The sequence below is a fragment of the Helianthus annuus genome, chromosome 16, assembly GCF_002127325.2.
Source record: "Helianthus annuus cultivar XRQ/B chromosome 16, HanXRQr2.0-SUNRISE, whole genome shotgun sequence".
NCBI classification, from domain to species: Eukaryota; Viridiplantae; Streptophyta; class Magnoliopsida; order Asterales; family Asteraceae; genus Helianthus; species Helianthus annuus.
The window spans coordinates 107,139,950-107,164,085 of NC_035448.2; the positions used below are offsets into that span (position 1 = coordinate 107,139,950).

Genomic DNA, 24,136 nt, shown 5'->3' on the forward strand with positions numbered 1-24,136 from the left:
CTGAGTTGTCGGAATAGTATTTGTTCTTAAGATTGAAATCTGTAATGATTGTTTGCTTTATATGTTTGATAGTATGGGATATTAAACGTTAAATATATAGTCATTAATAGTTGTTATGGATTCTCCTGGACAATCTGTTTCGCTCAGTGCCACGCCCCGATGTTTCCGCCATCGGTTGGGGTGTGACAAAATGGTACCATGTCCGATCGATCAGAAAACCAACCAACCAACGAATGCCAAGGCTTTTCCTAAATAAGGTGAGTCTTTGAGACCCTACGTTGTGGTTTTGATCTCGTGATTATCGTTAGGTTTGATTTGGTTTTATACTAATACGTGTTACATTTTGTGTAACTAGGAAATATGACTAGGAGGCTTTAACAATCAAGACCCTATTTTTTTGCAAGGTAAGACATACAATTTTTCATTACAACATGTTTTCCAAAACCCTAAATGTTTTTTCGGTTTTTACTTACTTTACAAATATTAAGTCTTTGTATTCTTATGGAAAAACATCGCCAAATATGTGAGGTTTTGTATACATTACTTGATAATCTTTGTTATTGGAAAATGGGGCTAATAGTGATATGACCACACTCACAGATCCGATTGAGTGACAAATACTCGTGGGTAGTTGTAAGATATAAACAGATGTAAAAACTCCCAATGCTGTAATTGTAAGAATGTGTCATTTTATACAAATGAATGTACTTACCAGTATTTCCTGTTGATCAAATGTTTTTAAACGCATTTCAGGTGATTTACTGTGAAAGGAATGGAAAGTGCTACGAGACACAAAAAACTTAAATAAGTGGCTATGTCACCTAAATAAGAAGCGTGTTTTGTGATTAAGAGGTTATTTCTATGAAAACCTTTTATGTAATCATGGGTTTTATCCTACAAGTTATGAAATCAAAACTTTGGTGTTTTGTAAACTCTGATTTTTTCCTGACATACGATCCTAATGAAATTTCCGCTGCAAAAGTTATAATAAACACCGGTACTAGGGATGAGCATTTGGTACCGGTATTGAACCGATACCGAACCGGTATCGGTACCGTACCAGGTATATTGGTACCGGTACCCACTTTTCTTGTTTTTCGGTACCGGTACCCATTTTCCTCGTTTTTCGGTACCGGTACCCACTTTCCTCGTTTTTGGGTACCGGTACCTATACGGTACCGAACCAGTGTATTTGGTACCGGTACCCACTTTTCCTGTTTTTTGGTACTGGTACCGAATGGGTATCGTGGTCAACCCTAACTGGTACCACTGGAACTGTTCACGGCTCTCGTCCAAGGTAGGGTTGGGGGTGTGACACTTGTCTCCAACAAATTTCCATCGGTCGCAATCACTATACGTTTTGTTGGGTTACAACCCCTACCCGTCATCGACATCGATAGAAGCAAGAAGATAAACACGTGTCTTTGGTGTTGGGTTGTGGTTTTGTGTAACAAAGTGTAGTGATCATGCCTAAGAGGAACGAATCGATTGATGGAGTCGCCAACAACAATGAGGCAACTATTTAACCATCTCACAATGCATGAGAGGTGACGCCAGGCCACCAAGCAACATGTTGTGACTTGCGGCCAACATGTTGATGTCAGATATACATAGTTTCACATACATTCAATTAAAACGCCTACAATAAGGTATTTTATATGTTCTTAGGGGGATAATAGGTGAGGTGGATGTAAGAGAGGTTGCTAGAGTTTTTGTAAAAAAAATGGGTAAAAACATGTACGTGAAAGGGATGGAGAATGAGAGATTTGAAATGTGTTTTATGGATAAAAACACACTGGGTGTGATTGAGGTAAGAGAGAAAATGTCTGATGATATTGGTTGGGCAAATGTTATGTGACACCCTTAATAACACACACTCGGGCATAGGGGTAAAGTGATTGGTTACCCAGGGGCTACTCTCCCCAGCGGACCAACTAAATATTTAAACTATAATATATAATATTCTCAAGATAAAAGACTCTGGTTAATTTCAAAAACCACATTCATTTGTTAACTCCTATCAACTTTTGATTTAGTTTAGGTCCGTTAAACAGTTAAACCCATTTACCTAACTAAACTCATTAACCCACTATTGTATTAAATTACACTTTTAAACCTAATTAAGTAAAAGTGGCAAGTAGCAAGTGGTGACAACACAAAAAAGAGAGCAACTGACGATTAAATGTTTGAATTGGGATGAATGGCTAGGGATGATGAAGTGATAATTGAACAAGAGAAGAGGAATAATCGTATGATTGAAGGCTTAAAACATGACAAACTCTAAACTCAGTGATCTCACAAAGTAAAGAGGAAGTGAATTTTAAATGGTACTATTATATTTCAAAAATGCAATTTTTCTACCCCACATATAAAGCCCCTGAATTTCAAATAACTGAACCCAGACAATATGTATGTGGTATGGTCAAATTACGCTTATAGAAAAAAGAGTGGTCTATGAGTTTAGTCCACTTTTGCCAATTCAGTCAAAAAACGAAACCTTTTGTATCTGGGTTCCTGAGATTTCATTTTTGTTGCCATTTTCATCAAATTGATAAACTGGGTTAGAATTTTTTGTTAACTTCTCCATCTTTTCTGTCGTTTCCCCATTTAAATGAATGGTATAATCGTCATTTTATGTCATGATATATTCTAAGTAAATGAGGAAAACGACAAAAAAAGGAGAATTTAACAGAAAATTCTAACCCAGTTTGACAATTAAATGAAAATAACAACAAAAATAAACCTCGAGAACACAAATACAAAAAGTTTTTTTTAGACTGAAATAATAAAGTAAACTAAACTTAGAGACCATTTTATCATTTTACTCCAGAAAAAAATAAAAAATTTTATCCATTAAAACCTATATAAAGAAGCAATAAGTTTGTGCATATGTTGATTGTACATATGGCTTTGGGAGTCTTTAAAAAAAAAGGAAATTTTAATTTTTAACCCTAAAGTTTTAATGTTTGACAATTTAAGTATAAACTTCTAATCTTTGTTTCATTTTTAACCCTAAAGTTTAAATATTTGATAATTTACCCTAAAGTTTTATTCTTTGACAATTTAAGTTTAAAATTTTTAATCTTTGTTTCCTTTTTAACCCTAAAGTTTAATCTTTGACTATTTAAGTTTAAAGTTTTAATATTTGGTAATTTAACCCCTTTGACTAATTTGATTTTTTACTTCTAATTCAAAAGTTTTCATCTTTTGCGATTTAACCACTTTGATTTTTTTTACTTATGTGCTGTAATCTTGGCTTTGGGGGGTTTTTCAAAAAAAATTGTTATGCATATGGTTGCTGTAACCTTGGCTTTAAGGGTTTTTCAAAAAAAATATATTTTTTTAATTTTTTTACTTTTCACCCAAAAGTGTTTCATAAATTACTTTTAATCCAAAACTATTTGTTTTTTTTTACTTTTAACACAAAATTTTTTATCTTTTGCAATTTATCTTCACAACTTTTTTTACTTTCAACTTTGGTCCTTTATAGTTTTCATTTTCCGTAAATTTTTTGCTTCATGCTTCGTTCAAAATTTTGTGACTTAACACATCGCAACGTGCGTCTTTGGTTTAGCGTTTTTACGTTTCATTCTAAATTTTGCGAGTTAACACGACGCAACGTGCGTGTGTGGGTGAACTTTTTTACATCGTCTATTTTTTCCCGTTTGACAGGTTCAACATAACGTGTGCGTCCTAAATCGATTTAGTTATAATTAAAGAATCCCCGCCGCATTACGGCGTGTCGTAATTCTAGTTATAGTATAAATTTATAAAATTCAGAGTAAAACCAAACCCTACCTAAAAAGAGAGTATCCCAAATTCCATGTCAAGTTCTTTCACTACAGTGTACATGACGAGGAGAGAGAATCCATGGCCCCGTGCTCTATTCAAATTCGGAATTATTATTAATTAATAATAATAATTATTTTTATTATTATTCACTCACACACACACACACACACACAATTCTTCTATTAAATGCGCCAAGAGTGCTTCAAAGATTTCAGTTTTCAAAACCCTCATATCTTCTGCTTTCACTCTCTCTCGCTCTTCATTTTCCCCTAAATTTCACAATCGCACACTGGTAATGGCTACCCACGGATCCAATGCTGCTGTATCTGAATCATCTGATCATCAACTCTCGTTTGCGCGAAGGTAAAGTTTTTTTTTTTTTAATTTTTGTGCCGTTCGAGTTGATTTATGTGTTTTAGTACTTTAATCTTCAGTTTGATTCATGTATAATTAGCGGTTGATCATCGGCGTTTTCTGGATCACCGTTGTGAAGCGTATGTAACGATTAGGGTCTATAAAGTTTGATAAATTCTAAGAGTTTTGATTTTGTGTGATTTGATTGATTAATCGGTTTAAGTTTTGTGATTTTGCTTGAAAGGAGTAGAGATTGGAGTTAAAAAATGGTGAATGCGTGTTGTAGAGGATGAAATTTGAAACCCTAGGGGTTTATTGGAATTTATGCTTACGTTTGTGAATGTACTTTTTGTGAGTTTAGGTTTTTAATCGGAAAAATCGGAGCACGTTCTGAAGTTTGTTGGATGATATCATCATTATTATAATTAATTAATTTTTAATTTTAAATACAAATTATTAATTAATAATATCATTAATTAATAATATTTTGTTTGAAGGGATGACTGGTAGTTGGTTCTCATGGATGCTAAAATAATATAAAATACTGCTTATGCATTTTGATTAACTTGAGTGTTTCTTGATGCAATATTTTGTGAATTTCGTACAGTTATCAGATAGAAGCATTAGCTCAGGCAATTAAGGAGAACACTATAGTGTTCTTGGAGACGGGATCAGGCAAGACGTTGATCGCGATTATGCTTTTACGTCACTACGCTTATCTGTTGAAAAAACCGTCCCCGTATATTGCTGTGTTCTTGGTACCCACTGTTGTATTGGTCAAACAGGTATGTCGGTTGACTTAGTTGTTTCTTGAACATGTTTTCAACATGTGGTTAAAGTATACTAATGGAAGCTTTGTCTGTCTTATTAGCAAGCGGAGTATGTGAGAAGGCACCTTGATTTGAAAGTGGAGGAGTATTGGGGTGAAAAAGGTGTTGATTTTTGGAATGCTGCTGATTGGAAGAAACAACGAGATCAGAATCAGGTATGACAAGTCAACATTTGACTTTTTTGTTGACCGCATACAATCTCATCAGAAATGATCAAATACCTAAAGTACCCCTGAACACACGTATATGTTACTCTTTACCTTTGTTGTATCATGTAGTTTTTATTTTTCAATTTAAACTGAACATACGTATATGTTACATCATTCTTACAGCTATTGGTCATGACCCCTGACATTTTAAGGAATGCATTGAGGCATAGATTCTTGACTTTGGACATTATCAAGGTGTTAATATTTGATGAATGCCACAACGCAAAGAAAAATCATGCATATGCTATCATCATGAAGGTATGTTAATGATCGTAATTTTTGACGTTATTAATTTGTTTTAGTTGAGTTTAAAAATTGAAATAATATTTCTAGGAGTTCTATCACCGTGAGTTACTGGCTGGTAGTTCTCAGCTTCCGAGGATCCTTGGGATGACTGCTTCACCTGTGAAAGCTAAAGGTATGGAAATGTATTATGCTACTAAAATTGGGAAACATGTACAATTGTTTTATACATCTTCCAGAGTTCCAGTTTGCCCAAAACCGTTTTACTTGAAATCATGTTTTAATTCAAACTTATCAAGTGCTCATACCTTCCATTGTATTGCATATAATACCTTAAAGAAGAAGCCACCAACCCTATCTACCCACTAAACTTTACTATAATGTCAAAACTAACCCTTTAATTTTGTAAATGTCATTTTAATCCTCTCAAATTTCTACAGTTTCGAGTATATCCTAAAACTAGTTTCTTATGTTTTCATTTTTATGCGTCTGTTGGTATAAATTCGAGTTCGTCTATGCTTTAACGTAATTTTTGTTTGGAAATGAGTCGGGTCAATTATAAATGTTTTATTTTTTTGTACGTTTTGAGATGAACTAAGTTTTGATGTAATTCTTGTTTGGAAACAAATCAGGTCAAATATAATACGTTTTCATTCGATGGTATAAATTTGAGTTACTATATTTTTCGACGTAAATTTAGTTCGGAAACGAGTCGGGCTGATTGTAGTCTATAATTTATCACTTTGCGTACGGTGCCGCCGCAACGAGCGGCGGGTAAAAAAACTAGTTATGCGTATAATTAATTTGTAATTTGAGAGCTTAAGCAGCTTGTTTTTGTATTTTCAGGGTCTAGCTCAAGCGAAGAGTATTGGAAACAGATTAGTGAACTTGAAAACTTACTGCGTTCAAAGGTTTCTAGTTATTTGTACACACGTTACTTATTTGGGAAAAACTAAGCTCATTAAGTTTGCACTATTTTAAATTCTTTTGGCCCATTTATTCTGACTGAGGAGGATCTGAGAAAGAAACTTTTTTTTCGTGGTGGTGTTGTATTTATTTATCAAATAATATTTCTTTGTTCAAGCTTATTCTGATAATAATAACACACGTACTGTTTCTTTGTATGAAGGTTTATACATGTGCTAGTGAATCTGTACTAGCTGAACACATTCCATTTTCCAACGCAAAGTATACATTCTACAAGGAAATGGAAATCCCGTGTACGTTTGAGGAAATAAAAAATACATTGTCGATTCTAAGGGAAAAGGTAATTTTGATCTTCTTCGATATCTCCCACTTGAAAGTTGATATATTTTTTAAAAAAAAGTTGGATAATATATTAAATATCTGACAAGTATGAGTTTCATCCTCCAGTATGTTTTGGCCATAAGAACTTCAACCCTTTTGGACTCTTCAAAAGAAAATGCAACAAGCAGATTGTTGAGGTTATCTAAACAGTTTGAGTTCTGCTTATATGAGCTTGGCATTTGGTTAGCAGCAAAGGTATGTTATTTTTTTGTACTTCTACTTTTAATCTATGCAGTTAATGCAGTAAAAAATAGGATATCGGTCAAGGACCGATATTTGAGATATAGGTTATCACGGTGGGATATTGGTACTTTTAATATCATTTAGAATTTATATATATAGCAATTTAACACTAACAATTCAGTATACTCTCCTACCATTAACAAATTAACCTTTTGCAATTTGCAAAACACTAACAAATGTAGCAAGTAGGAACTTATTAAGACATAAAAGACTTCATTTAACACTAACAATTAACAATTAAGACTTAAAATACTAATGGCAGCAATAAGAAGAAAGACGAATGGTAGAACTAAGAAGAAAGTACTCACATCATGAAAATCGGTGATATATCGGTCAATATCGCCGATAATATCGGTACTGATATTTGACACCGATATTTTACATGGGGACCGATAACCGATATATCGGTGATATATCACCGATATTAACTGCATGGCTTTTAACCGAGTGATCAACTCTTGAAGCATGGTTTTTACGTACATGTAGAAGAAATCTGATGATACTTGTAACTCTTAATCCATATAGTTAAGCATGTAATCAAGCAAAAGTATATTTATTCATTATACAGGCAGCAGAAGCCCATTCATGTGAAGCAAATGATCTTTACACTTGGGGGACGCCTGATGTTCGTGGTGAGGCGATTGCTAGAGATTTCTGTAAAGACGTCCACAACATTCTCTCATCTTACATACCTCCTGGTAAATTAAAACCTTGTTTATTTGAAAATTTTGTACAACATAATTAGTATTTAACATTTTAACTTCTAAATTTGTTGATGTCTAGGCTGGTTGGTTCATCATATAAATAAAGAAAGTGTGCTGAGCCATGGCTTCCTTACAACAAAAGTTGTGTGTTTAATTGAATCACTTGCTGAATATAGGTTTGTGCTAAATTGTGCGTTTCGTGTTTTATTCTTAGTTTGAGTTCAAAACTATTTTGTAAAAAATGGACTTTTTTTGTAGGCATGTCAATGACATGAGATGCATAATCTTCGTTGAGAGGGTTATTTCAGCAATTGTACTCAAAACCTTGTTGTGTGAGCTGTACCCTAAACTGTTCGGTTGGAAAACAGAATATACAGCTGGCAATAACTCTGTGATGCAGTCACAGAGCCGTGGTGCTCAAAATAAGATCGTTGATGAGTTTCGCAAAGGCACTGTATGTCTTTATATTTTTCATATCATTGTTAATGTTATATTGTCATGAAACACTGGGCAGATTGCACGAAATTCACGGGTTTGGGTTTAGTGTAAACAGGCCGGGTCAGTTTCAGGTTGAACCCGCAAACCTGTTTTGCTAAACGGGTCAGGTTCGGGTCAACCCGGTCGGGTTGGCGGGTTGACCATTTATATTATATTATAGAGTTAATTACATAGTTAGTCCATGTGGTTTACACAAAGTAACAATCTAAGGTACTAATAGTTTAAAATCATATCCTGGGGTACTAACTTTCATTTTTTAACATGTGAGGGTATTAATTACATAGTTAGTCTCTGTGGTTTACACAAACTAACAATCTAAGGTACTAATAGTTAACAGAGAATTAACGTTAATACCCTCACATGTTAAAAAATGGAAAGTTAGTACCCCAGAATGTGATTTTAAACTATTAGTACCTTAGATTGTTAGTTTGTGTAAACCACAGAGACTAACTATGTAATTAACTCTATATTATATAATATTTTTTACAAGATGTTTTATGTTATAAATTAAATTGCTGTGTTTTTATGCCATAATTATAACTTAAAAAGATAAATTGACATAATATTTTATAATTCAAATGTAATTGTATTATATACATTTTTTTGTAGTAAATTTTAATATATTAATTTGCGGAAACAAATTAAAAATATTAAAAAAATGGGTCGAACGGGTCATGTTTGGGTCAACCTGTGAATATTTGGGTCGTGTTTGAGTTCATATATATGACACGATTTTCGGGTTCGTCTAAAATTTTTGGGTTCGGGTCGGGTTGAACACGTCAACCCGCGAATACGAGCTGTTTCGCACCTGTAGTTTTGGAACCCTTTTTTGGTTTGGCGTGAAATAGAAACCAACCAACAATTTATTATAAATTGTAGCAACCAACCTCATTTTAGCCTATCTAAAACGTCAGAAGCATATATACTTACGGAGTTACGGGAACAAAATTAATAAAAAAAGTAAATTTAGAAAACTAAGTAAAAATTAGAAAGAAATGTTTTTGTGTAAAAAATTATTAAAGGTCAAATCAGATGCAATGTGGCATGCACATGCACCATAAATTGACAGATAGTCAAATGTTGACTTTTTTGTAGGTCAATATAATTGTTGCAACATCCATTCTTGAAGAAGGTTTGGATGTTCAGAGCTGCAATCTTGTTATTAGATTCGACCTTTCGAATACAGTTTGTAGCTTCATCCAATCTCGAGGCCGTGCTCGGATGAGGAACTCGGATTTTTTACTTTTGATTCCAAGGTACAATATTCAAAAACTTTTCTCTACCATGAAATACTCAATATTCTGTTATAGTTATATAACATTTAATCTGGCTGTGAAGAAGTATCTCTTCCATAACGGGAGAAGTGTCTGCTATTCATTTTATAAGTCTTAAATGTTTGTGTGTTGTACACTGTTTCATATTTGGTTAAAGAATCGTTTTCAGTCTCTATGAATATAATCTATGTCCTTGTAATTTAAAAAAAAAATATTTTTAAAAAACACTATTTTTGAGACTAATTAGGGATTTAAAGCATCAGTTTTATGTCACTGAACTAGTGAACTATGATTGTTATCTCAAAGTGTCATTTTATTACAGAAGTTATTATCTTGTCTGTAAAATATCTTAGAATTTATCAAAATTATATAATCATTTCAACTATGTTGGTTTTCGGACAAAGAAAAAGAAACAAGTTTGTATAAAATTTTGTGAAGCTCTATCGATTCTTTGAGTTCATATGTTAATATGTAACAATGAATATATCTTTTTAAAGCATGAGATCTATGTAGGTTTTGTAATTTGTTCCTTGTTTTTGTGGCTTGAGTTATTAACATGCATTTATTTTTAACCACAATTATACCCTTTTTTGGATTATAAAACAGTTTTATCTCCATACGATTGATAATATTAAATATTATATTTATTTTATTATTAAATAATAAGAGAAAATAATTATTTATCATCAGTTAATATTATGTTTCTTTTTCGACTGCATTGGGGTATTTTTTTTTCTTTTCTCTTCTCTTCTCTGAGTACACAAGCAGAGCCCATGATTCAGTACTTACATGTTTACGTTATTTTGTCAATTTGATGATTTTTAGTGGCGACACGGAAACTTTGGAGAAGGTGCAAAACTACCTAATCAGTGGAGAAATTATGCGACAGGAGTCTTTAAATCATGCTTCAGAACCATGTGCACCGCTCGATGGTGACATCATGAATGAAGCCGTTTATCATGTTGAATCTACTGGGGCTTCTTTAAGCCTTAGTTCCAGCATATCAATGGTTTACTTCTATTGCTCTAGGCTACCTTCTGATGGGTTTGTTCTGAACTCAGTATTTATCTTTAGAATAATTGTTATTTCATTGTTCTAGTTAAATCGCATTGTTTTTAAGGTCAAAAACAAATAATTTAATCTTATCATTACTTAGTTATTATAAAAACTAGTTATTGACAATAATAGTACTTATTGAATAATGGAAACAACTTAAAATAGTTTCAATGAGATTGTTTCAATAATATAACTTTTTTTTTTACTAAAATAGTTTTTACTGTTTATATGTTGAATGATTGATAAATAAGTTATTTTTAAAAACTTGGTGTCATGAATAGTGCTACATCGAATTTTATGTACAACTGGGTGATTCACCCTAGGTATTACACCAAAATTATAAAGCATTATTTTTTGCTCTTTTGATAAAATGTGCGTAAAATTTTTAATTCCACGTGTTTTATAGGTACTTTAAGCCTTATCCAAGATTCGAAATTGATAAGGAAGCAGGAACATGCGTTATATATTTTCCTAAAAGCTGCCCACTTCCAAGTGTGCGTGTGACAGGAAATGTAAAAATGCTGAAGCAACTTGCATGCCTTGAAGCATGCAAGGAACTGCATAAGCTTGGTGCATTAACAGATTATCTTGTCCCAGATACTGTGGAGAAAGCTGATATCGATGCACAGGAAATTGGTAAAAAGTTATTTTGGCCTTGTTAGGTGTTCCAATATTTTTTTTTGAAGCTAGTTATTTAATTATTGCAACTTTAAATCTTCAAGTCATGATATTAGTGTCTGCAAAAGTCTGCATCTGCTTATTATATCGTACTACTCAGATTTGTAAACAGATTATCTGAGATAAAAGAAATTCTACCTTATTTTTGTCCCTTTTAAGTGTTAACCTAGTTGTGATTTTTTTTTCAGGATTAGTTGATTTTTGTAAGAACGTTTGATTTTTCTTTCAAGATTAGTTGGTTTTTATAATTAAATTGTGATTTTTATTCCTACATTAGTTTATTTTTTTTTTTATAAAAGATTAGTTAATTTTTGTAAGAAAGTTGTCATTTTTTTTCCGAGATAAGTTGATTTTTATTAAAGATTAGTTTTTTTGTAAGAAAGTTGTGATTTTTATTTCAAGAAAGATTAAACTTGATTTCAAGAAAGTTGTGATTTTTATTACAAGATTAGTTGATTGTTATAAGAAAGTTGTGATATGTATTTCAAGATTAGTTGTTTTTTTCTATAAGAAAGTTGTGACTTTTATTTCAAGATTAGTAATTACAGTCAATCCCTTATGTAAAAAACTTATCTTTTCATCTTCAAATTTCTTCATTTTTATTTCTGTTTATTTTAGTGATCCGATCCATTTTCAGCAGAATTATTTTTATTTTATAATTTACTGCGATTTGAAGTCCTAATAATTAGGTTTTATTCTTTGGAAGAACAAATTTAGCTTCTGATTATATAGTCACATTTGATTATCTCATCACAACTCCCAAAAGAAACAACATGTCTAACCCCATTTTAGGATTTCTATATTTTTTACTTGGTTCTCAAATAGTATTTTACTGTTTCAGCATACGACTACGTAGCAGAACAAGTTCAATATGTGCCACCTGAACTTGTGGGTCGATATGGAAATGATTCGAATAAAGAATATCATTTCTACTCAATTAAGTTAAAGAGGAATTTCGAATATGATATTCCACTCCAAGATATGGTTCTTGGAGTCAACAACGAGTTGGAACTCGACAATGATCGGTTGGAATTTGATCTTGAGGTTGATAGAGGCACAATTGCTGTTTCAATCACATATATTGGCACTTCTTTCCTTACATCTCATCAGGTAATTAATCTGAAAATTGCACAACCTCTAATTTTGAGAATCTGAATTTCTTTTAGGCAATACATATATTAGTGTTGATGTGCTGAAAATGATAATCTGATTAATTGATTATTGCAACGTCAAATCGTAATAGTTAAATTATGGTGTTTGGAATTTGGATAAAGTTATTCTTATCATGATTATCTGTTTATTTAGGGGTCTAGTTTTTTTTTTTTTTTTCATAAAGAGTTTCATACATGTGCGTACTAAGCAATACTAAGTTATAGAGTTAATTACTGTTTTCGTCCCTGTGGTTTGTCAAAAATCACTATTTCAGTCCATTAGTTTAAAAATTGTGATTTCGGTCCCTGTGGTTTCACTTTCGTAACCATTTCAGTCCACCTCGTAACCATTTCAGTCCCTGTACTTAACAGAATAATGGATTGAAATGGTTACAAAAGTGAAACCACAGGGACTGAAACAGGGATTTTTGACAAACCACAGGGACGAAAACAGTAATTAACTTCCAAGTTATATATGTTTACACTCCCATTTTACCCAAACTTCTATTGTTAATGGTACTATTAAAGATGTGCTAAGGGCAAACTATATGCTGCAAACTGGACCTGTTAACCTTTTGAACTAGACATAAGATGCCATTGAACTTTCTGAAATAGGCCTCTCTCTTTATTTAGTTTTCTCCTTTAAAGTATAGTTGTTGGATTTATAAACAATATTTTTAAAAGAAGATTTTGTTGTAAAGGATTTTTAGTGGTTGCTTAAGTGTAATTTGACATATTCTGATTTTGAAAAATATATAACTGTTAGTTTGTGAATGACCAAAACCAAAATCAGCTTGAAATAAGTGATTATCTACTTATTTCAGGATCTATTAGATACAATGAACAAAAAGGAAAATTTAGACTTGAATTGTGGTTTTACAACTTATACCCAAGCGCCATTAATTTAAAAACAATATGAAACACATCCAAACACTATCTCATGCTACATCTTTATTACCACGTATCACCCAATTGTGATTATTTTATATCATATATATTATTATAATAATAATAATAATTTGTTGTCTTTATTTAAAGATACTTTTGACAGTTTCATGGGATTCAATCTAATACAAGTATGCTTTTTTTTGTCAAACATTACCATATTCTTTATTAGATAATATAGTTGTTTTTTATTTCAGATAAGGACATCATACATTTTTCAAGTGATGGTATTAAGAGTACTTCTCGATAATGCCATAACAAAGTTGAAGAAATTTCTTGAAGTTATTACAACGAAAAATAACGTTACGCTATTTGACTATCTTTTGTTCCCTTCAATGGGGTTAAATAAAAGCCCGCCGGTCATTGATTGGACTTCCGTTAATTCGGTTGCATTCCTTTATGCAAAACAACACAATTGTTCATTAACGGGCAATTATCATCACCAAATTCACACGATCAATGGAGTAGTTTGCAGCTGCTCAATGGAAAATGCATTGGTGTATACGCCCCATAATGAGCATGTGTATTGCACCACAAAAAGATTAGTTGGGTTAAATGGTAATTCGTCTTTGCAATTAAAAGGAGAAGCCATAACATACAAAAATTACTACAAAACACGGTACTGGTCCTTTACTTTGACTTTTCTTCTTTAATATTGAAAAATAACCATATGGATTTTGGCTGCATACAAACATAAGTCTTCGGAAATTATTTTAGGGTTAAATCCTGTAACTTATAAAAACTCAAGAGTAAAGTACACGGATAGTCCCTGTGGTTTACCAAAATTTTGGGTTTGGTCCCTAGTTTTCCAAAAGTACACGGATGGTCCCGGTGGTTTGCACTTTGTGACGCATTTAGTTCCCAACTTTACTAGACGTCACATGGATGGTCCCTGTGGTTTGCACTTTGTAACACATTTCGTCTCTAACTTGGACATGCTGAAACCTTTAGATTTGTTGGCTAGGTACTAAATGCGTTACAAAGTCCCAACTACAAGGATCATCCATGTACTTTTGGAAAGCTAGGGACCAAATCTATAATTTTGGTAAAAGTACAAGGAACATCTGTGTACTTTACTCAAAACTCAATACAAAGTCGGGCCACAACAAATATGCCCTTCATTTTTGCATAATGAAGTCTCTAATTATAAATTCTTGAAGTTCGTATAAAGGACCTTTTCGTTTTGGTGTTTACAAGTTAGGGACTTATATGCATATCGGCCAAAGTAAAAGGGTATTTTTGACATCTGCTCTTTATATATTGAATGTTGTGCTTGGGTGATAATAGTTTAGTTGAAAATGCAGGCATGGGATTGATTTGCAATACGGAGATGAATCGTTTTTTGCTGCTAGACAACTTTTTGTTGTTCGAAATACTCTTCAAAAGGGCAGACATCATAAGGAGAAAGGTTGGATTGATGGTTTATTTTGAAATATTTCATGTTAAGTATTTTGTTTGCCAATTTATCAATTTTGCAGATAAATAGATGTTGTAATCACTTTACAACATTCCTATGTTTTTCTTTACTTTGTTTAACGTTAGTTAAACTTTTTACAAATTGTCGAATACGTGTCTGCCATAGGTTGACCCTAGGGGTGTTCAAGATTGAATTGTCTGTTTTTCAGATATTGAATATTAATATCCGAATACTTATCTGAAATTTCAGATATCCGATTTTCGGTTACGGATTCGGATATTTAAACGAATCCGATTCGTGCATAGATTAAAACTAAACTTGTATTCGATTTTCTAAATTTCCAACACTGAAACCAAAAACCATTCATAAGTCCACATCGGTATCCGATTATTTACTATTTTCCAAACTAAACAAAGTGCTCATATAATATATTTACTGTTTTTTTGGTTTTCGGATATCGGATATTCTGATTATCTGAAATTTTAGAAATCCATATCCGAATCCGAACATTTAAATTATCTGGTTTTCGGATATCTGAAATTTGGATTTTTCGGATTCGGTCTGAGATCCAAGTTTTCTTGCTTATATATATAGGGTGGGGTTATCTTGAGAACGCTAAATATTGCGAGAACCGTGAGAACGAATGAAAAAACCAATCAAAACCAATTTTTTTAATACAAACCTCATTGTTATTCAAGTACAACATCAAAAAAAGAGTTTACAACATCAAATAATTTATTTCTCCTCTCAAAATCACTCTTATTAGATTTTTTACACATGTAAATATAACAAATTTACACATGTGTAAATGGCAAACTTACACATGTGTAAATTTTCTTAATTTACGAATTCATGTAAATTTAAACGTGTAAATTAAATTTCTAGCATTGTATTCAAATAATAATGATAAGTGTAAATTTTTTTTTTGAATATGAACTGTTTTTGACCAGGTTCTCGCGGTTTTTTCATTCGTTCTCACGGTTCTCACAATATTTAGCGTTCTCATTTAACCTTCCCCATATATATATATATATATATATATATATATATATATATGTATATATCACTGTTACATATTTGTACAATATCCCTATACTATGTGCCAAATGAAACATTGTTATTTCATAGGATATAGGGAATAATAATTTTTAGTGTGAATATGACCTTTGGTCCGAACCAATTATTTGTTTCATTTATGTTTTATTGTACTTTTTTTGCAGAAACAAGTAACGCCGGGGTTGAGCTGCCTCCCGAACTGTGTTACATTTTGATGTCTCCAATACCGATAACTACGTTCTATTCTTTTTCTTTTGTTCCATCAATCATGCATAGGATTGAGTCATGGCTCCTTGCCTTAAACCTCAAGAAAATGCATTTAGACTGTAGTCCGTCATATGGAAATGTTCCCGCCAGTAAGGTAATAGTTTTATTCCTTTAATCTTTTTCATTCAATTTTATTCAAATAAATAAGCCTACATATGTCTTTTTCAGATCTTGGAAGCATTAACAACCAAAAAATGCCTCGAAAAGTTTCATCTTGAATCATTGGAAACTCTAGGGGATTCTTTTCTTAAGTATGCTGCTAGCCAGCAGCTATTTAAAAAATTTCAAGGTCAACATGAAGGCATCTTGAGCTCTCGAAGAGAGAAAGTAATATCCAATGCCTCATTATGCAGATTGGGATGTAACCGCAATCTCCCGGTAATGATTTTTTTTTTTTTGTTGTTGTAGTGTTAATGATTGATGTTATAGAGGTGGAAAAGTATGGGCCGGTTTGGTTGTGTTTCATGTCTAATGTGTCAAGCGGGTAAAGCAAAGTAGAAAAGTTGGCTCAAAGGTAAAGGATCAACCCAAAAGTCACCCAAAGTGTATTTTTAATGCATATACCTTTGTAAATTCATTTTATTCAAAAATCGGGATTACTACTGAAATAATATAAATTTGTAACTCTATTGACATGCCAATTATTTATCAAAACAAGTTAATATTTTGGACAAAGGGTGTGTGTGTATATATTTATAGGATAGAGATCAAGAGAAAACTCCCTTGAGTCATGAGAACTTAGAGAACTTCGACTTCTCGTGCAAGTTTTGCCACCATTTTTTGCACACACGTAGATGAAAATGTTACAATGACAGCTGTAAAAGAAAAAAAAGTCGAGTGGCGTTTTTTAGCCTTTTTACGCCACTGTAAAAAATTGCTAACATCACCATTTACACCCACTGTAAGGGTTTTCTTTTACGGTGGCTTAAATCAACAAAAACTTTTTTTTTTGAAAAAACCGTCGTTTTGGCCGAGTTCTCTAAGTTATCACAGTTCGTAGGAGTTTTTATTATTCCCTGACCCTATATATATAAGGTTAGGATCATGTGAGAATCACTGGGGTAATTGAGAACCGTGAGAACAATTCTGGACCACACATTTTTCCTAAGCATAATTGCGAAAAAAGTGCAATTTTTTATGGATATATACACATGTGTATATTGTCAATCTTTAACTATATATATATATACGTGTATATATACATGTATATATGTGTGTATACACATATGTATAATTTTAAAATTGACAATATACACATATGTATATATCTAAAAAACTCTTAAAAATGTGCAATTAGAAGTAAATTTTTTTTTTGGCTTAGAGAAAGTGTGTGGTCCAGAATCAATCTCACGGTTCTCAATTAGTATGTGTTTCTCTTAGGAATCCGTCTAGAAATTATTATAAGTATCTGGTTAAAAGAATTAAGGTCATTTGGATTGAACAGGTCAAGATTGGTTGAAAGTCGCATAAAGTGTTTATTTAGTGCATAAAGACTTTTAAACATTTATTAAAATAGATGGGTTGCTAATAATTATTTGGACCAAAATGGCTACATTTATCCCTTTTGACCTGGTATCCACCCCGCAACCAGACCTGGAAATATTGTCTCCTTTAACCAAAATTTCAATATTCATCTTTTCAGGGATTTGTCCGTAACAAACCATTTGATCCAAAAACATGGGTCGTGCCCGGGGACCTCTCTGAAACCTTTGAGTTGGGACAAATGAATCTTTCAACCGAAAGAAAAGTTTATATTGGAAACAAAAGAACACTAAAGGAGAAAGTAGTAGCTGATGTTGTTGAAGCGTTAATCGGCGTTTTTCTTAGTGAAGGTGGAGAAATGGCCGCCTTATCTTTTATGAGGTGGCTTGGTATTAAGGTTGACTTAGTCAACACATCATACATAAGGGAAGTGACATTGCAACCCGAGAAGTATATAAACATTGAACACTTGGAATCTTTGCTGAATTATACATTTAATGATGCTTCTTTACTCGTTGAGGCACTGACTCATGGGTCTTACATGCTACCCGAGATTCCAAAATGTTACCAGGTAACAAGATACTTTATTTTATTACCCTCATTAGTCATTTAGTTGTCAAATTATCGGTTTCGTAGCAGTTGCGAGGGGTGTGCAAATGGCGGTTTGGTTTCGGTTTTTACCTTTAACCATATCTGTAACCGCTAGCTTCAGTTATGGAATTTCCTTAACCATAACCATAACCGAACTTCGGTTCGGTTAATCAGTTATGAGACTCGGTTATGGTTCGGTTTCGGTTAATTTCGGCTAATTAACCGATCTAAGTTTGAACTAAAATTTAAACTAAATAAACATATTAGACAATTATTTTCTCCGTTACCATCATTTTATAAATAAAAGAAAGACAAAAAAAAAACATGCACATGCGTAAAATGAGTCAATTTTTATACAATAATAACTTTTAAACATTTTAAAACAAAATGTATAACATAAAAAGCTTTTGTATATGTTTTCTTCACGTATATAATAGTTTGATTCCTTGAACATGTATATTTTAAATATAAATATAATATAATTTACAAGCATGGCTCAGTTCATGTTGGTTCGGTTCAGTTAACATTATGGAACACCTTTTAACCATATCCTGATATCCATAACCGACTTACGGTTAATCAAATGGCATTATCCATAACCATCGGTTAAGGGTTAATTTTTGTTCAATGGCGGTTTCGGTTATCGGTTAATTTTGGTTAACGATAAAAGTTTGCTCACCCCTAGCAGTTGCAACAAAACTGATCTTTATCCAAAATACTTTTGGTATCTAAACTGTGACGGCCAGCAGAACAATTATTAAATGAACTGAAATAGATTTGTTGTTTTTTTTTTTTATTATTATGCAGCGTTTAGAATTTCTTGGGGATGCTGTTTTGGATTATTTAATAACTGTACATTTGTACAATAAATATCCGGGAATGTCTCCTGGAATGTTGACCGATTTAAGGTCAGCTTCTGTAAATAATGATTGTTATGCACAGTCTGCATTCAAAATTGAACTCCATAAACACATTCTTCACGGTTCCCAAGCCCTTCATCAGCATATAGTCAAAATCATGCGTGAGATTGACCATTTGACCTTGGAAACAACTTTCGGATGGGAATCTGAGACATCTTTTCCTAAGGTCAGTTTTCTTTTTTTGCGTGTGTTCAAAAATTCGGTTGTGTAATTGGTTTCTTTTAGTTATACAACAAAACAGAAAATTAGAAGGATAACATGATATTGCATATTTGATTAACTTATTTTGATGATTCTACACCATATAATCGTTTTCAAAACACACATCCAAACACCCTAAAAGACGTAAAACAATATGTGGGCTCTTATTCACATCAGTTTCTAAATTTAATTAATTTTTTTCTTTTTGGGTATTTTTTGTAGGTACTTGGAGATGTTATAGAATCCTTAGCTGGGGCTATTTTTGTCGATTCAGGTTATGATAAAGATCAAGTTTTTAATAGTATTAGGCCTCTTCTTGAGCCATTGGTCACACCAGAGACCTTAAAGCTGCATCCTGTAAAAGAGTTACACGATCTTTGTCAGAAAAATCACTACGAAATTAAGAAAACAGCTAAGCGTACCGAGGATGGTACCGTATGGTTTACCATTGAAGTTGAATCCGAAGGAGAAGTGTTTAAGGAGTCTTGTATGGCTTCAGACAAAAAAATGGGCGAACGAGTTGCTTCAAAAAATGTTTTGAAGCGTATTAAGGAAACAATATAGGATTTGAATTTATTCGTGGTTTTGTACTCAGTGTTTTGTTGTAATTGTTTTAAATAAGCGACAATCCAAGCACCTTGTTTGCTGTGTGATCAATGTATGTTGCTTTGGTTAATTAATAAAGGTGATGCAGCTAGATAAGTGTTATTAACATTGTTGGGAACTAAAAATGTTGAATCATTGTATCTTGTTTAATATTACTTGAATTTTTTTCTACAGTTAATTGTTTTGTGGAGAAACCAATGGCATAATGGATTAAGTATTGCATCATATTACAGTACGTGATGGCGGTCACTGGACCCGAAAAGATAACAACTCAGTCGTTGAGATTTTAAATAAAGTAACAGTTGATTGCCTGAGATTTAGAACAGTATTGGCCCTTGGATCGAGTACGCTGGACTAGTTAACTAATGAAAAAAGGTGGGCTTTTATTTTCCATTGCTAGCTCAAGTTGGTTGCTTGGGTGGTGTTTTTCGACCCTAATAGTGAGTTTTTGTATCCCGACCCAGTCAAGGCTTGCCCAAAGGATTCAATTGAGTAGTGTTTTTGTATGTTGATTGACCCGTTACTCGTTTTGTTCCATTTTCAAATCTTCATATCCTTTGCCTACTCTGATCTACAACATGATGTGTGTTTGGTGTCACAAATGCAATAAATAGTGAGAGTACCCTGAGTCCCAGTGAGCTATGAAAAAGTTGTGATTTTCAAGAACAAAACCATGAACCTGTTGAGTTAACAAAATACATGAACAAAACCGTTAGCCAGTTGAATGAAAGAAACAATATTAGGGTCTTGGGGGAGATGTTATGCTATGTGAACAACAAATTGTGTTTCTTTTATCAAGGACAAACTAATCTACTTCTAAATACGTCTATACATACATTTTGTAGAAATTAAACCCTCTACCCCTTAGATAGATGAGAGACCCCTTACCACATTCTTTAAGAGAACATATATGCTTTTTGCTTTAATTTGTATAATACACTTTTTAATACTAACTACGAGGATGTTAGAGCATTCACAATGGATCCTCTATATGTATGTGAGTGTAATCTCTATATGAGAGTCAAGGGCGCAGCTTTGTGGGGACGGGAGGGGGCGATCGACCCCCGAACTTTTCGTTTTGTACTGGAGAGCATGTAGTTTTTGTATAGAAATTTTTGAGTATATACGTTTTTGACCTCCCGGTTTTATAGAAATTTTTGGTATATACGTTTTCGACCCCCCGGTCGGAAATCTCAAGCTTCGCCACTGGTGAGAGTGGTTGTAAATTGTTGCGAGTGGAGGAGAGAGAAAAAACAGAAAAAAATATTGTTCATCTGTAAATTTGAAGGAGATACTATTCGCCTCTATAATTTTTTAATATTTTTTAAAGTGGTTATAAGTGGAGGATTGAGTTATAATACAAAGTATTTAAAAATAAGAAGGGTAAGAAGCCATCAGAGAGTGACAAGTGTCCTAGGAGGAATTAAATGCAAAAGGGTAATTTTGTATACAAGAGAAAAGAGAATATGCACATGCAAGTCACATGTTATTTCCCCCCAATTTTTAAACGTCCGTAACTTTTTTATACATCATTTATTTAAAAAAAAAATTATACCATAAAATCGAGCATTTTTTTATCTTTAAGATGAGTACCATATTGTTATATTTTTCAAAAAAAATTCAAAAACCCAGTTGCATATTACACAATGGACATGATGTAAAACACAATGTAAAGTAGATCAAAAACACAATCAATGACAACAGATAAAGACACAATGGACAACATACTAAAACACAATGACCATAACGTGTAACACAATGGCGATAACATATAACACAATAAGTATCAAACAAAATAAAAACACAATTGATGACAACAGATAAAAGACACAATTAATGACAACAGATAAAAGACACAATGGAAAACAAACTAAAAACACAATACACAACAAACTAAAACACAATGAACAGAGATAATACAAAAAAATTGAACAAAAACACAATGGACAACATATAAAAACACAATGAATAACATATTAAACACAATGACCTGAACTAATAACACAATTTATAGAAAACCCAGATATAACACCATATTCATTGTGTCATATATTGTGTTATAGGTTTTTATAAAAACGCAATGGATAGAACCCAAATTAACATTGTGTTATAGGTTTTGATATTAGCACAATGGACATGATGTAAAACACAATGTAAAGTAGATCAAAAACACAATCAATGACAACAGATAAAGACACAATGGACAACATACTAAAACACAATGACCATAACGTGTAACACAATGGTGATAACATATAACACAATAAGTATCAGACTAAATAAAAACACAATTGATGACAATAGATAAAAGACACAATTAATGACAACAGATAAAACACACAATGGAGAGCAGATGAAGACACAATGGAAAACAAACTAAAAACACAATACACAACAAACTAAAACACAATGAACAAAGATAATAAAAAAATTGAACAAATTATTAAAACACAATGGACAACATATTAAAACACAATGAATAAAATATTAAACACAATGACCTGAACTAATAACACAATTTATAGAAAACCCAGATATAACACCATCTTCATTGTGTCAATTATTGTGTTATAGGTTTTGATAATAACACAATGTATAGAAACTCTACTGACCAAAACCCAGTTAAAAGACACAATGACCTGAACCTTTAACACAATGCAAAAAAAAAAAAAAAAAAAAACCCAGTAAAAATGAAATTTTTTATTTTATTTTTATATGATAATATGGTACTCATATTAAAGATAAAAAAACGCTCGTTATTATGGTGAAATTTTTTTAAACAAAAAATGTCGTATGAAAAAGTTATGGACGTTTTAAATCGATTGGGGAATTGGCATGTGCCTTGCATGTGGAGAGAGAAAATCCATAAATATAGGATTCCCTTTATACCCTTCTATTATCTTCTTTTCCCTACAACTAATCTCAACCCTCCAAATCTAAGATCAATGGTGTGACAACTCGGACTTTAGACTTGCTTTGATGTAACGTTACGTGTCTATTTGATACCATGATTTAATGAATGTTTTGTTATTATGTGCATATGTGTATGTATTGCATGGTATGTATGTATGTTAAGTGAATGTTTCACGAACCAAACGCACAACATAAGCTAAACCGCACAAGCCCACTTTGGGCCGTGCCACTCATACTCGGACCATGAACAACTCATGAAGGGTTTCGGCCCACTCCTTCTATGCGTATAACAATTAGGGTATAGGGTATACACCTCTTTGGTTACAATTCACACAACACACACACAAACCCTAGACGACTTTCTCTCCCTCTCGTTTTGCTTGGAAGCCGACGACACCAAGATCACAAGTTGGATCAATTCCAGTTCACCCTCCTTGATATCGGTTAGTGTATATTGTTTGTATGTTAGTGATTAGTGTTGTGTTGATTGAATGTTGTTGTTATTAGCGATCCTACATGATAACCGAGGAGTCTTGTTGCCATGCTTGATTTTGATGTTAATTGATAAGTGTTTTGTTAAATCGGCTCTTATGTATGCTCACACAAATCGGATGTATGATATTATTCAGATAGTGATTGTTGATGCTTGATAAATCGGTTAACATGATATATGTTTGGATTGTTTGTATGATAATATTAGATTAAACGATTGATAATCGGCTAGCATAGATTGTTCCCGAATTGTTAGTATGATGAAATAGAATCTATCAAATGCTAATCGGCTGTGATATGATAATATTCGGTTGGATGTTATTATGTTAGTATTCATGATAGGGATCAAGTATATGAATCACGATGTCTACGGTATGAATATTGTTCATGTTGGAATTAGGGTTCATACGAAAAGCATGATAAACTTCTTGTTTGATCGGATAGTCACTATGGTAGAAACTGTTAATTGGTTAGTGTAAATAAGGAAACTGATTAACTGATAATTGATTGAATGAAAATTGGAAGTTTGTTAATGCTTGTAACCGAACAAGACAGATAATCCGGAATTAGTAAACAATCGCACAAGTGTAGCTCGGTCGTACAAGGCTCAAGCTTCTGGGCCGGGTATTATGATTTGGGCCGCACATGCCTATTGCACAGCCCAAGTCCACTCGCACAAACCGGACACACAAGGTCCAATCGCACAGGTACTAACCGCACAAGAGGCCCAGATCGCACAAGGGTCTCTAAACGTACAAGCCCAAATGATCAGTCGCACAAGCCCTTTTTCCTGATCGCACAACCCAGCTGGATCGTACAAGACCAGCTGGATCGCACAATGTCTTTGTATATTAATTTTGGGCCGTGAATGTTTAAACTGTTTATGTGTATGATGGGCCGGGTATA

The 24,136-nt window shown here is 32.8% G+C and overlaps 1 protein-coding gene across 1 annotated transcript; it reads left to right on the forward strand.

Annotated features, from left to right (window-relative positions):
• The first annotated feature begins 3,968 nt into the window (after positions 1-3,968).
• Positions 3,969-19,933, forward strand: LOC110917838 (endoribonuclease Dicer homolog 2). Its single transcript, XM_022162276.2, has 22 exons — positions 3,969-4,155; positions 4,754-4,931; positions 5,018-5,131; positions 5,309-5,443; positions 5,519-5,603; positions 6,275-6,339; positions 6,558-6,695; positions 6,803-6,931; positions 7,548-7,677; positions 7,763-7,859; positions 7,942-8,137; positions 9,277-9,437; positions 10,281-10,499; positions 10,918-11,147; positions 12,031-12,299; positions 13,483-13,904; positions 14,590-14,693; positions 15,923-16,119; positions 16,194-16,403; positions 17,668-18,078; positions 18,906-19,184; positions 19,442-19,933. The coding sequence occupies exons 1-22, from the start codon at positions 4,088-4,090 to the stop codon at positions 19,781-19,783; spliced, it is 4,179 nt and encodes a 1,392-aa protein (XP_022017968.1). The 5' UTR covers positions 3,969-4,087; the 3' UTR covers positions 19,784-19,933.
• The last annotated feature ends 4,203 nt before the right edge of the window (positions 19,934-24,136 follow it).

Excerpts from the sequence above, each read along its gene's own strand:
- LOC110917838 (XM_022162276.2), top strand. The coding sequence starts at position 4,088 with ATGGCTACCCACGGATCCAATGCTGCTGTATCTGAATCATCTGATCAT. Across the intron at positions 5,132-5,308 it reads AACAACGAGATCAGAATCAG|CTATTGGTCATGACCCCTGA; the intron begins GTATGACAAGTC and ends TCATTCTTACAG. Across the intron at positions 14,694-15,922 it reads CAGACATCATAAGGAGAAAG|AAACAAGTAACGCCGGGGTT; the intron begins GTTGGATTGATG and ends CTTTTTTTGCAG.